This window comes from Rhinolophus sinicus, chromosome 16 (genome assembly GCF_057876585.1).
Source record: "Rhinolophus sinicus isolate RSI-liver-muscle chromosome 16, RSI-T2T, whole genome shotgun sequence".
Taxonomy (NCBI): domain Eukaryota; kingdom Metazoa; phylum Chordata; class Mammalia; order Chiroptera; family Rhinolophidae; genus Rhinolophus; species Rhinolophus sinicus.
This window is the reverse complement of record NC_142516.1, coordinates 81,146,192-81,160,602: the sequence shown is the minus strand read 5'-3', so window position 1 is coordinate 81,160,602 and position 14,411 is coordinate 81,146,192. Positions and strand designations below refer to the sequence as shown.

General features: G+C 44.6%; 1 protein-coding gene across 6 annotated transcripts in view; it reads right to left on the bottom strand.

The window, feature by feature from the left end:
* Positions 1–846: 846 nt before the first annotated feature.
* SYK (spleen associated tyrosine kinase) overlaps positions 847–14,411 on the bottom strand; it is an 86,890-nt gene continuing 73,325 nt past the window's right edge. For all 6 annotated transcript variants that reach the window (XM_074330198.2, XM_019713875.3, XM_019713872.3 and 3 more), the window contains 3 exons: positions 9,768–9,908; positions 8,988–9,100; positions 847–3,603 (listed from right to left, as the gene is read on the bottom strand). In XM_074330198.2, coding sequence (XP_074186299.1) covers positions 3,531–3,603; positions 8,988–9,100; positions 9,768–9,908 — 327 coding nt within the window. In that variant the 3' untranslated portion in view covers positions 847–3,530. The remainder of the gene's footprint in view (positions 3,604–8,987; positions 9,101–9,767; positions 9,909–14,411) is intronic.

Here is a 14,411-nt window from a genome sequence, read left to right as displayed (position 1 = left end):
GTCATTCCCACCTTGGAGCTGTCCCAGTCTCAGAGCTCACCATGGGAGTGTGAGGCTTACCAACTGGGGTCTCCCCCAAACCTCTGCCCACTAGGACCAGAGGGACCTCTAGTGGGGCTGGTGGACAGGAGAGTCTCTAATGCTTGACCCCAGGCCCAGGGTGGGCAGAAGGGAAGAGTGCAGCCACCAGTGCGTGTCCCCAGGGCAAGATGCCTGCCCCACGCTGGAATTTAAGTGGGTGTTTGGAATAAGGTTCAGTGGTGTGTGTGTGTGTGTGTGTGTGTGTACGTGTGGTATGTTGGTGTATGTATGCATGGGGTGTGCATATTTCTGTGGTGTGTGACATGTATGTATGTGGCATGCATACCATGTATTTGAGTATGCCTGTGTGTGTGTAACTTCCTTTAAAAGGGGAAGAGACGGGAGCCCTGGAGTTCTTTTCCAGACTGCCCCAGTGCACACTATCTTCACAGAGGAAGGGAAAGCTCATAACCCTGCTTTGGCCCCTTTTGGCATTTCTGAGTCCCATCAGTCCACCTTCCATTAGGGTATTTCGTGGGCTGTCAGGCTCTCACTGGGCACGTCCCCTGCCCGTGCACAGAGGCTCATGGCAGGCCAGGGCCCTCTAGGACAGCCTGTGCCTTCCATGGAAGGCAGAAGCTCACAGACCTGCTCCGGGGGGGGAGGGGGGAGCTTTTTACATCTACCTTTTTAGGACATGGCTGGGGACTTAACATTTAAAACTAAACAAACCAAAACCCCACACACATTTGACAATGCTGCTTACACTGTCTATTTGACAGTGTGACCTATTATTCTAATAACATCCATGAAAATGATCACAAAGCTAATTAAAAATTTTTATTTAGAATGAGTTTTAACATAGTCCAGTGACAAAAGGTCGCTCTTCTGAAATGGATGGAGGAAACTGCTTAACCGGCTGAGTGTGCTCTTGGGAGCTGAAAATCCTCTAGTCACCCCTGCATGTGAAAATCCAGGTGAAGCTGCGGTCCTTGGGCTGGTGTAAATGTGAAGTCACCACCCAACACATAAAAGCAAGGCTGGTGACAGCAAGTGTAGGGAAAGAACACACTCAAATGAAAAACACACGTGATTATTTTAGCCATGGAGTGGATTAAATTTCTGTTGTGGAAGACTTCGACCCCACTTGGGGTCAAGGTGTTGATGGCTTCCACAGTCAGCCGGTGCTGGCCTAGCCAGGCAGTCTGTCTGTCCGCGATGTCCTTCTGTTCCCAGTAAACACGGACCAGAGGTGAAGGCACTTGGAGTGATCCCAGGCCCATGTGAGGACTTGGCTAGAACCCAGGATAAGGGCAACATGCTCGTGAAAACCTGGCACCGGCCAGATGCCCCGTACAAAGCCCTTGCCTTTCCTGCACTTACTCATTCACATTATAGATCCTTCTTCAGTGAAGCTGCCTTTCCCTCTGCGCCTTCCTCCGTGACGACAGGGGAATGGACCTGCCGCGCGACACAATTTTCACTAGACAAGACTCACACACACTCCACACAGCAGAATTCTGGGGAGGTGCCGGAGATTGGGGGCCAGGGGTGCCTGCTGCTCCAGGACTGGACCTCTGGCCACTCACATTCTAGATGTTCTTCTTCCCCAGGCTCCTGGGAGGGGCGGTGCGACTAGAGCATGGAAACTAGCCCCAAAAAGAGGGCGACGAGCTCCACACACATACTGCACACGTGCCCCCATTCCTGTGAGCAGGGGGCCTTTCCTAAGGACACATCTGGGGGGTAGAAGAAGGAAGACACCGTGAGGCAGCAGCGTAGCCTTTCCCAGATGCCATCACCACTGTGTCCAATCCCTCCTTCTATGATTCTAAAGCTACACGTGGCCTGACCACAGAGATCTTGTCATGAATCTATTTAATTTCGGGGACTCTAAATGTGTACTGCCACTGTTTAGAGTATCTGCTCAGCACACGGAGAACAACCTGCCATGAAAACCACACAGACAAGAACCACGAAGGAACCACAGGTACTTTGACCCTGCTGTTCATCTTTCTCCCTAAGCTCCCCTGGGACAGCTTTGCTTTGGGGACAGTTGTTCCTTTCTTTAACAAAATGGTTAAACCAAGAGGTAGCATGATTCTGAAAAGCATGGATGGTTTCTGAAGTTCCTTAACACAAGTTCTCCAAGGGACTCATTGCTACTTCTAGTAAAGCAAGGGTGTGACAGCTGCCTTTCTCTATTTTGGCTCCCCTGTTGGGAGTAGGGCCTGCTTCTTCTGCATGGGCTGGAGGAAACATTAATATGTCTTAGGTGTAGCTGCAGAGGACGTGGTCCGCCTCTTTGTGTCTTGACTGAGCTAAGAACGATGGGTAATTATCTTGGATTTTCAAGGGCCACAGCAAAACTGCTATCAATGGGCTAATGACTTATGTGAGATCACACATTAGTCAAGGATTAGGGGATTCTCGGGTTTTGTTTCATCAACCCAAAGTCACACTCAATGAGGCCTCCCTGTGGCGAGATCAGGGTCTGTGACTTTATTGTGTATGAATTAGTACTTTCCTTAGAAACGCATCTTTAGATGCCTTTGGCCACCAGGGTGTCCCTCACTATGAATACAGAAAAAGACAGGAATTCTGGGTGCACCCCCCGCACCCCCTTCAAGGGGGAAGAAGTGTGGACGACAGCTCACACGCCCACAGTCTGTCCTCAGGCACACTTGAGATGACGGACATACTTTCCCCTATGCCGCATCCATGAAGAAGTTTGTTTACCAGTCTGTATTCACGTTCAGTCTTCAGCGAGTCTGCGGGAGAGAGGCTTTCAGGGGTGAGCCAAGCCAATTCTTTCCAGCAGGGCCCACTTTTCACGCAGATGTGAGTCTTCTGTCTCAGAACACACACAGGAAAAGCAGTATCCAGACATTTTTTTTTCCCCTTTAACTTAGAAACTACACTGGTCAAGCTTGACTTTTTTTCTTTTCTTTTTTTTTTTTTAAGCCTCAAAGCACTTTGCTCATTGGGAAAGCTTCTCAGGGGTAGGCTCAGTCTTTCGGCCTCTCGGAGCCAAACTCCTTTCTTCTCTCCCATCCTGCCCTCCACGGCAGGCATAACAGGTGTCACTACGTCCTCTGGATGCAGACAACGCAATACAGGTCAGCACTCAATACCACACAGCGATGTCTCCAGGCTGCTGGGGGTCTACAAGCAGCCCAGAAGCCAGAGAACTGGAAAGACAGCAAGGAAATCTGGGACTACCCCTTGAAAATAACCTGCTATGAAAACCACACAGACAAGAAACACAAAGGAATCCACGGGCTCCTTGACCCTGTTGTTTGTCTTTCTCCCACATCTCTTCTGGGGCGAGTCTGCTTTGTGGAGGGTTTGTTCTAGAACAGGCTTTGGGGAGCCAGTCACACATATCCACCTGTGGCTGGCTCTCCCGATGGGCACAGGGAGATGGAGACTCAAAATCGACGTGTTGGGACACGTTTGCCTGTGATGGCTTATCTGCACAGAGACAGCCAGAGACAGGTGCAGGGGCCTTAGTTCACCACATCATAGTAGTAATTGCGCAGTCGCAGTTCCACCGCCACAAACCCAGGCCTGCTCTCCACGCTGAAAAAGCAAGAGATGCATTATTGTTTGTTTGTCACACGCTGGTGAAAAAGTGTGATCCCAGCTGGGACCCTACAGGCTAAGTGTGAATGCTGCGACCCCTGGGGGCTCCGTCCATTGCCTGCGGCTCACAGCGCTTCCCTGCTCCCTGGCATAGGGTGACGATAGCCTGTTTGGAATAAAATGTCAGGCCCACCCCACACTGACAACACCCAATCTGCATTCAACAAGACCACCAGGTGTCTCAAGTCCACTTTAAAGATGGAGAAGTTCTGCACTCGAAGTCAAGGTTTTTTAACCCAGAGACGGTGATCTAGCAAAACATATGTGTCTGAAATACTTAGTTGGCCAATATGCTGCATCATACCTTTGAAGTTTGATTGATAACCTTGTTAAGAAAAATAAACACACACACACACACAATTTAAACTTTCCCTCCCACACCCCAAGCGGATAGTGCTGGATTTCTGAAAACATGCTGTTGATATGGGTTCTTATTAAAACTCAAAATTTGTCGTAGGAGAGGCAAAGATGGAGGTGTTGTCTATTGTAAATCTTAACACAGCAAGGCCTTACTTTTCTGTCACTTGTCAGGTGAGGTACTGAGGTAAGTAAACTATGGGTAAAAGTTTGTAACAATTTGCTATCTCTAAAGCTTTTACAGACATCTTTGTTTTCTGTAACACGGGCACACTGACAGGACCTGTTAGAAGCAAGTATTTCTTAAAACTGTAAGAATCTATCCTTGCTTGGAAGTTACTTTTCTTATTTTTGCAAGATTTTTGGCTATATTACAAGTGGGTAAAATTGCCCAATAAGTGAAACAGAACTTGAGGTTAAACTGTGAACTGTTCACATTCAACCTTTTTGATCTAGAATTTTTATGGCTCAGTTTAAGGTACAGAGAACAGCCAGGGAAGGTAGCATGCGTGAGGTCCAGGAATCACTCACCACTATAAGGGCAGAGTGGTTTCTACAGAACCGAAATGGGTTGTTTTGTCAAATGGCATCAAAATATAGTAAGTCTTCACTAAACATCATCAAAAAGTTCTGCGACATTAAGCGAAATGACGTATAATGAAACCAATTTGACCAAAGGCTAACTAATATAAACAAGAGTTAAGTTCTTATGGCATCTCATCAACATTGTAATGAAATGACATTGAACGTTTTGATGTTATTTGAGTATCTGCTGCAAATGGTTGTACCCACAGTTTTTAAGAACAAGCAAAAACTGCTTGAAAATTTTAGCCTTCTGTGGTCATGGCTGGGGACCCAGGCCTCCCTGTGGGGGGCATGTCTCTGGTCACCATGTTGTGTTCTAGGAGGGGGTCTGATGGCCAGAACCTGGGGTGTGGGGACACATGTAGAGACCTGTGTATACATAACTTCTACCCTGCTCCCAAACTTCTACAGCCGGAGAACACAGACTCATTATCATTGCAAAATAGAGCATTCTTCTCCAACTGTGGGGATCCGAACGCACGAAGAGCACCTTTGAATCTTGCTGTGAGGGTTTCATTCACCCAGCAGCCAAGCACCAAGCAAACTAATGTAGAGAATCAGGAATACAGATTGGGCCTCAGGGAGTCTTCCTCTCCTGGTTAGGTTTCCTCTCCTCTACACCATGGGTGAGGCTGCCTCCAGAACACAGGATGACGCTGAGCTTGGGCAGAGGTGGGTGACCGAGTGTCCTGTGTATGTGCCAGCTTCCTGTCCACCCCTCTCCTGGCCACTCTGCCCACCCAGGCCTGGGGAGCCTTGTCTGCTCTGCCCCCTGTGCCCAGCAACCTCCTTCTCCTCTCCTTTCCTGCATCCGAGCTCCCCATCCTGCAGCTCTCAGGTGGATTTCCCCTTCCTAGGGGCCAGTATGGACCCCCTAACAAATATGACCCCCCATAATTGCTCTACAGCACCAGCCATAATGTCATCCCATGTTTATGTGGCACTTCATTTGTTTCATGTTTGTCTAGTAATACCCAGCCCGGAAGTATAAACTCTATGAAGAAGTGACAGCTAAAGTAGACAGCTCAGTGCTTACTTACAGTGCTCAGCATATGGCTGGCAGCCAATAGGGTGTGTCAGTGATAAATCTAAGTGTGGGTATGTGTATGTCGGCCTGTCTAAACTTTTATTTATCATCTGTCTATCCTACCTACCTGTCCATCAATCCATCTATCATGTCTTGATTGATTGATCTATCATCTATCTGTCTAACTATTGTCTCTGTCTGTCTGTCTGTCTGTCTGTCTGTCTGTCTGTCTGTCTGTCTATCTATCTATCTATCTATCTATCTATCTATCTATCTATCTATCTATCTATCTATCTATCTATCTCATCTGCCTAAAAATCTATCACATTGGCAAAGGTGGCTAACTGTTTACATTGAAGGAAAGCTTGGAGACTACACAGGGATCATTTGTATTTGCTTCTTTGAATCCACGAGGTTCTGGAAGCTCCATATGCTTCTGTGCCCCAGCCAACTATTTCATTTCCTTCTGTGAGAATCGAGGGGAACATGGGACGTCTTCACACATAGGTGTAGCACCCTCCCAGGTCCTCTGTCCTCTGGCTTTGAATTGCCATTAAACTCGTCTCCTCACGAGAACACACTATAGAGCACATTTATTTTATAGCTTATGATGTATTGCCTGCTGCCCCTCCCTCAGCTGCAGGCTCATTCAGGGGCAGGGGCTTGGCTCTCTGAGAAATTTGATGAGGGCAATCACTCAGGTTGCCAGACCAGCTCCTGGTGCTTCTGACTTCTCCGTGTTGGCCATGCCCCAGAAAATGTTTTGTTTTCTCCATTCAGCTGTACATCATGTCACTACTTACATTTAGACAAAGTCTCTGACTATTTCTCCCTGCCGTGCCTGCATCATTTCAGGTGATTACTAGAAAAACTTGAACCTTCAGAAATAAAGCTCGTTGGGGAAAGAGTCAAAGTTTGATGAGGAGCCCTCATTTCTAATTTTAGGCACGGTCTGCCTTCGCTATTTCTACTCCACTGACACTTAAACCCTGTTGCTGGTTCCTGGATATCTACATGGGACTCAGTGGGAAGCACTGCTGGGGTTGGAAACGATGAAAAAGCCCTTCACTGCCTGTAAACCTCACTCAGATTATAGCTGAAATCTCTAGGTGGGAAAATACCCTGGGAAACAACATTCTCCTAAAGATGAGTGTTCTAACTAGTGAACTCCAGTGTTCAACTCCAGTGAACACCAAGAACACTTCCCCTTCCTGCCCTCTCCTCCTGAACCATCCTGTGCATGGTCACAGGACAGAGGCAAGTGAGCAGACTGGGTCCTAGTTCCCGTCACAAGAAGAACGCTTCAGCTGCTAACAGTAGGCTCTCTGGGCCCCCTCAAGCCGAGCGGGGAGTGTCCTGGCTGCATCATCCTACCCAGCATGGTTTACCCCACCTGCACATCCCCTAACACTGGCCCCACCCTGAGCCACCTCCCTGCCCACCCTTCCATCCCTCACTGGTCAGCATACACCATGGAATAAACACGTCAGTGTTAACATCAAATGAGAAACACTAACTTTGACCATCTCCCCGAGTCCATTTAGATTCTTGGTTTTCTGTTTTTTTTTTTCATTTGTTTCAGAATGATTTAAAGTTCATTTTTCTCAGAGGAAGTGAAACCTTTCAAATGGAACTGTAGGCAGGACTTCTAGTAAACGCTCACAGGCTGCCCACGCCCATGGTGTCGCACATCTTCTGCTCTGCTCCCAGGGAAGCATCACAGCCTGCCAGGTCTCCAGAACCCGGCAGGGTGCAGGGTACACGGTGCCAGGAAAGCCTGTGCTATTTCTGCGGCTGTACAGATCCTTAGGGACTGTGCTGGAAGGAAAAGCTTAACGGCCGGCACTCATTTAGGGGGTTTGTGGACAGTCTGCTCATTTAGGGGGTTTGTGGAAGGTGCTGCTGTCCTCCCTTCCCCTACCTTTCAGAGGCACCTCCTAGTAGAACAGCTGGGACTAGCCTCAGCGCAGGTGCAGGTGACAATACCAAGGTCTGTAATATCATCTCAGGGGTTGTCTTCTGTTTCCTATATGCCCCCACCCCAACCAGAGTTTCAAGCCCAGACCTTCAACTTCAATTTTGAAAATGGCTGGGCCCTACCTGCCAATGATTCTAATTTGGGCACTTGGGGGTGGGGGTGGAGGTGGGGGGATTAAGTCAAGACTTCAAGGAATGGACACCCCCTTCCCCCACTAAAAATCTATTTCTAGCATTCCTCTCTTGCCAATACTCTGATATCCCTTCAGCACAAACAACTCAGGTTAGAGACATTCCCCAGGGCCTAGGCAGGCACCTCTGGTACCAAAAGGCCCAGGCAGGCCCTTTCCCCGAACAGAATCAGCACCGGCAGACAGAAACACCTGCCCTTTCCCTTTGGGGCTGACACCCTGGTGCTTCCAGATGACAATGAGATTCTTTATTTGCACTCCCAATTGTGGTGGTAAATGGTGCTCCCTGGGTGTTGCTGAATCGCAGTGACATCTGAGAGCACTTGAAATATCCCTCATCCTAAGATGCTCCTACATCACCAGCTGTTGTATCTGACACAAACCTGATCCCCCAAATATTAAATCTCCTGCCAGTATACGAGCTCCTCCCAATCACAGAGCTGCATCATGGCCGAGCTAAAAGGGCTCTGCATGCACACTGCAAAGCTAGAGGCACAGAGACCATGGCCAGGGCTTCCCTGGCAGCACTCACAGGCTGCCAAACCTGGGCAACAAGGGCCGCCATGTCCCTGATTCCCAGGTGCGATGTTTCCCTGATCCCAGGTGTGATGTGTTTCCCTTGCTGCTGACCTGCCCTGAACATCCCCTGCCATAATGTCCTATTTCCTCCAGGCAGGACACATGATGGCACTCAGGGCAGACTCAGGGCCACTCTTCCCAGGTATGAGTCACTCCCCATGAAGTGCTACTTTGGCCAATCCATCTGTGAGTCAGCCAACATCTGTGGTCATGCCTCACTCTGCAAGATGATCAGGAATTAGGAAAGTAGGACATTTCCCACTAGGTACCTCTGCCATTCCCTGTCACCTAAAATGGTCCATAGGGCCAGGCCAGACTCTTAGGAACATCTTTCTGGTTTGACCACCCCACTCCCTGGCCACATTACCCACATTTTAACTTTGACATCCTGGATTAGAATAATTGTCTACACATATTCTTTAGACTAAGGAATAGCAGTACATGGTCCAGAAAACAAGATATCTCCCCTACTGCTTGTTTAGAAGGGAGCCCATCCCTGCCTCATGAAAAGACAGAGTTCATGCTTCTTTTAGTGCCCAACCATTTCATACACCTCTGGGGCATTGGGATAAATCGCGGGGCCGGGGGGGGGGGGGGTTACTCACTCATATGTCCAGCACAGGTTCATCAGCTCATACATCTCTCTCGGACATCCCTGAGGGCACCCCATCCTTTCTCCTTTCTCCAGCATAGCGGAAACTTCACTTCCTTTCATCCCCTAAAACATGCAAAACATTCCTGAACTTGTTAAACATAGCACTCAGCAAAGCAAAACAACAAATAAATCCTGTCCCCTCCAAAAGAAACAAAAGACAACATGTGGCGGATTTCAATGATAAAAGGAACAAAAACAGGAGCACCTAACCTTTGACCTAGAAGTCAGATGGGGTTACCCTTGCAGGGGGAGGCTTGTGTATACAGGGGAAAAGGGGGATTCTGGGGTTCTTTTCTGTTTCTTCATCTGGGGGCTGGTTTCATGGGTATGTCTCATTTGTGAAGATTCATCAAGTTATATATCCTAGCATTTGTGCACTTTTTGGTATGTATATTTTGATTTTAAAATATCTGAAAAATGTAATGAGCTGCCAATTTGATACTGGAATTAGCCACTGTTTTCTATTTCAACTCTAATTAATGTTGATCTGGGTATGTTTTATGTATATTTATATGTGAAATACACAATGAAAAAACACATACTGTTCAGTTAGCATCCAATATTTCTTTTCCAGTTTAGAATAAACTGAGGTCATATTAACTGCCCACTGTCAAAAGAGAGTGAAAGACTCAGGAAGAGTGCCCAGATGATGGTTGGTAGGGTCCTGACAATCTGGTGCTTATCTGTTCCGATGGCCACATCATTAGGAAACAAAACAGTAGTGGCTTACCCTATATGGCTTCTGCCCATAGGAAAATGCTTCCCACATCAACACTCCGAAGCTCCAGACATCACTCTTGCTGGAGAACTTGTAGTAGTTGATGCACTCTGGAGCGTACCATTTCACAGGCCACTTCCCATGGGTCTGGGCCTGAAAGCAATGCAAATGGAGAACTTCCATTAAGACTAACATTGTGGACACCCACATTCACAGCAGCACAATAGCCAAGAGGTGGAAGCAACCCAAGTGTCCACTGACAGATGAATGGAGAAACATAAGGAGGCTGCCCACACGATGGAAGGCCATTCAGCCTTGGGAAGGAATGGGAGTCTGACACACCACAGCATGGATGAACCACGTGGTTACCTTCCATTATGCTGAGTGAAATAAGCCCGTCAAGTCACTACAGGACCAATACTGTATGATTCTACTCATTTGAGGCCCCTAGAGGAGTCCAATTCATAGAGAAAGAAGGTAGGATGATGGTTGTCAGGGGCTGGGTGGAGAGAGAGGGATGGGGTTAGTATTTCATGGGTACAGAGTTTCAGTTTGGGAAGATGAAAGGAAGTCTGGAGATTGGCTGTGAACAAAGTGAATGCACTTTACTGAACTATAATCTTGGAATGGTTAAGATGGTAACATTGATGTTATGTGCATTTTACTACAATTAAAAAAAGAGAATAAAATCATGGCTCACGAAATACTAGGTGTGTGCATGTATATGTATTTGGTCTGAATCTTAAAAACATGATTAAATCCTGAAATCTTAAGATTTAAATACCACTTTTTAAGATTCAGACTGAATTTCTTGTATCTTTTAGTCTTTTTCTCTCACCTCTCCTTTGGCCACTCACAGCTTCATGGAGAGCTTGTTGTCACAACACAAGAGTCAAACTTGAATATTACTTCATGGTTATGCACCAAGAAATATTGGGCTGTTCAAAAGTATGTGTAACTATCGCTGTGTACAGTTTTAAGCCAAATTAATTATTTTCACACAGACTGTTTACTAATATCATTTAAAAAATGTTTTAAACTTTCTAATTAAAAAAGGGAAATGGTAGTAAAGAGATCAAAATCATGCCTCCCCATCCCTTTCCTTTGGGCCTTGGGGTTCAGTGCTATGTGGGCAAGTTTTGCTGTCTCCTGTGGATGTCATGCTTATCTGGGTGAAGTCTCCTGTGAGAGGAAGGAAACGATCCGCCCCATGGTGGGTCAGGAGGGGGCAATTTGGGGACATCAATCTGAGACCATAGGTGCCATGGCACTTCTCTGTATGACACCCCGATTATACTGTCTCATTCACGTTATGTATTATTTTTAGATTTTTATTTCAAAAGTTGTGAACAATATAGTCGTGTGTTATTTCAAGTTTATTTTGAATTTTGAACTGATAAAATGATAAACCTTTGACAAATCCTAAATATGATGAAATGTTAGTTTGTCTCCACCACCAGCTCCAAATTCTCATCCACAGAGACAACCATGTGTGATAGTTTTCCTTGGAGTCTTCCAGAAAAAAAAAATATACAAGTAAAAACAGGTAACATATACATTTGGGGGAGTAATAAAGCTGGAGGGATACCCTTTCTGCACTTCACTTTTTAATTTTTCTACTTAACCATGTATTGTAGATATACTTACATCAGTACATGTAAATAAAGTCACGTTTAGAAAAGTTAATTGCATGCTTCATATAAACCTAGAACTGATTTAACCAGCCTCCTGCTGAGAGGCCTATAAGTAGTGTCCGATTTTTGCTATTACACATCGGGCTAGAATGAACATTACTGACAGTGTGTAAAGGCATCAAAGACACTGCAGGTTCAGTTCACACCCCTACAGCGAAGTGAGGCTCACTATAAAGCGAGTCACATGAATGTTTAGGTTTCCCAGTGCATATTAAAGTTATGCTTACACTATGCTGAGTTCCAAGTACGCAATAAATACCATTATGTCTTAAAAAAAACCAACGTATATACCTTCATTAACAAAATATTTTATTCCTAAAAAATTCTAACCATCGAGCCTTCAACGAGTTGTAATCTTCTGGCTGGTCGAGGGTCTTGCCTCGATGCTGATGGCTGCTGACTGCTCAGGGTCATGCTCGCTGAAGGTTGGGGTGGCTGAGGCAATTTCTTAAAATAAGGCAACAATAAAGTCTGCCACATAGATTGACTCGTTCTTTCATGAACAATTTCTCTGTAGAATGAGATGCTGTTTGATAGCATTTTACCCACAGTAGAACTTTCAAAATTGGAGTCAGTCCTCTCAAACCCTGCTGTTGTTTTATCAACTAAGTTTATGTGATATTTTAAATCCTTTGTTGTCATTTCAACAATCTTCACAGCATCTTCACCAGGAGTAGATTCCATCTCAAGAAACCACTTTCTTTGCTCATCCATGGGAAGAACTCCTCATCTTTTAAAGTTTTATCAGGAGATTGCAGCAATTCAGTCTCATTTTCAGGCCCCACTTCTAGTTCTCTTGCTATTTCCACCCCATCTGCAGTTACTTCCTCCACTAAAGTTGTGAACCCCTCACAGTCATTGATGAGGGATGGAATTCACTTCTTCTAAACTCCTAATGATGATATTTTGACGTATTCCCATGAATCATGAATGTTCTCAATGACATGTAGTATGGTGAATTCTTTCCAGAAGGTTTTCAATGTACTTTGTCCAGATCCATCAGAGGAATCACAATCTATGACAGCTATAGAGGCCATCGTAAGGTTAATAATTGGCCTAATTTCAATATTATGTGTCTCAGGGAATAGGGAGGCCCAAGGGACAGAAATGGAAGAACAGCTGGTCGGTGGGGCGGTTAGAACACACACAACGTTTATTAATTAAGTTTGTTGTCTTATATGGATGCAGTTGGTGGTGCCCCAAAACAATTAGAATAGTAACAACAAAAATCACTGATGACAGAGTACCATAACAACAACAAAAAAATAATGAAAATATTTGAAATATTGCAAGAATTACCAAAATGTGACATAGAGGCACAAAGCGAGCAAATGCTGTTGGAAAAATGGTGCCGAGAGACTTGTTCCATGCAGGGTTGCCACACACCTTCAATTTGTAAAAAATATAGTATCTGTAAAGCGCAATAAAGTGAGGTCTGCCTGTATTTGCCCTGTGTGTAGGGTACTTGTAAGGAGATGTTGGATCAAAGGGCATTTTCCAGCCTTGGTACTGCACAATTTTAGCTGCTGTGCAGTTCTCTGTGTGTCAAGCTCATTCGCTTCCATTGCTATCATGTCTCTTCAATCCTGTTAACTTTTTATTTTTTCCATTTCATTTGCTCTATTTTCTTAAGAAAAATCCTCTGTGGCACCATCTTTTCCAGAGTGTTTAGTCTCTTTTTTGCAGGTCCTAACATGGCTTTTTGTACAAACTAACATAGTTTTTTGTATAATATGATGATTTGATGCACATATTGTGAAATATTTACAATAATATTAGTTAACACATCCTTCACTTGCCATAATGACCAGTTTTGTTGTTGCTATGTTGAGAACATTTAACATGTACTCTCTTAGCAACTACCAAGTTTATAACACAGTATTGTTAACTATATTCACTATGCTATACATTAGCTCTCCAAAACTTACTCATCTTCTTACTGGAAGTTTAACTTTTGACCACCTTCACCCATTTACCCCACCAATCTACTCTCTGTTTCAATGTATTCAGATTTTTTGGATATTACTTATATATATATTCCACATATAAATGAGATCATGGAGTATCTAGCTTTTTCTGTCTGACTTATTTCACTTAGCATAATGCTCTCAAGTTTTACCTATGTTGTTGCAAATGGCAACAGTTGCTTCTTTTTTAATAGCTGAATAGTGTGTGTGTGTGTGTGTATACATTCTCTTTATTTATTTATCCATTGATAGACATTTAGGTTGTTTCCACACCTTGGCCATTGTAAATAATGCTGCAATGAACACGGTGTGTACTGACATCTCCATCAGATAGTGATTTTATTTCCTTCAGATCAATATGCACAAGAGGGATTGCTAGATCATATGGTATAATAGTTCTATTCTTAATTTTTTGAGGAACCTCCATACTACTTTCCATAGTGACTACAACAATTTCCATTCCCACTAACAATGCACAAGAGTTCCCTTTTCTCCACATCATCGCCAATACTTGTTATTTCTTGTCTTTTTGCTAATAGCCATTCTAACAGGTGTGAGGTGATATCTAATTGTGGTTCTGATTTGCATTTCCCTAATGATTAGTGATGCCAAGTACCTTACCTTTTCATGTACCTGTTGGCCATCTGCATGTCTTCTTTGGGAAAAAGTCTATTCAGGTCCTTGGCTTGTTTTAAAATCTGATTGTTTTTTTCTGTTATTGAGTTATATGAGTCCCAATGTGTAGGCTGCCTTTTCATTTTGCTGATTGTTTCTTTTGATGTACAGAAAACTTTTAATTTGATATAATTTCACTTGTTGATTTCTGCTTTTGTTTCTTGTGCTTTTATGTCATAGTCAAAAACAAAAAACAAACCAAAACAACAACAACAACAAAAAACTGTTGCCATACTGAATGTTAAGGAAACTCTTTTTTCCATTTCTTTTTGTTTTTGGAGTTTTATGGTTTCAGTTCTTAATGTTTAAGTCCTTAATCC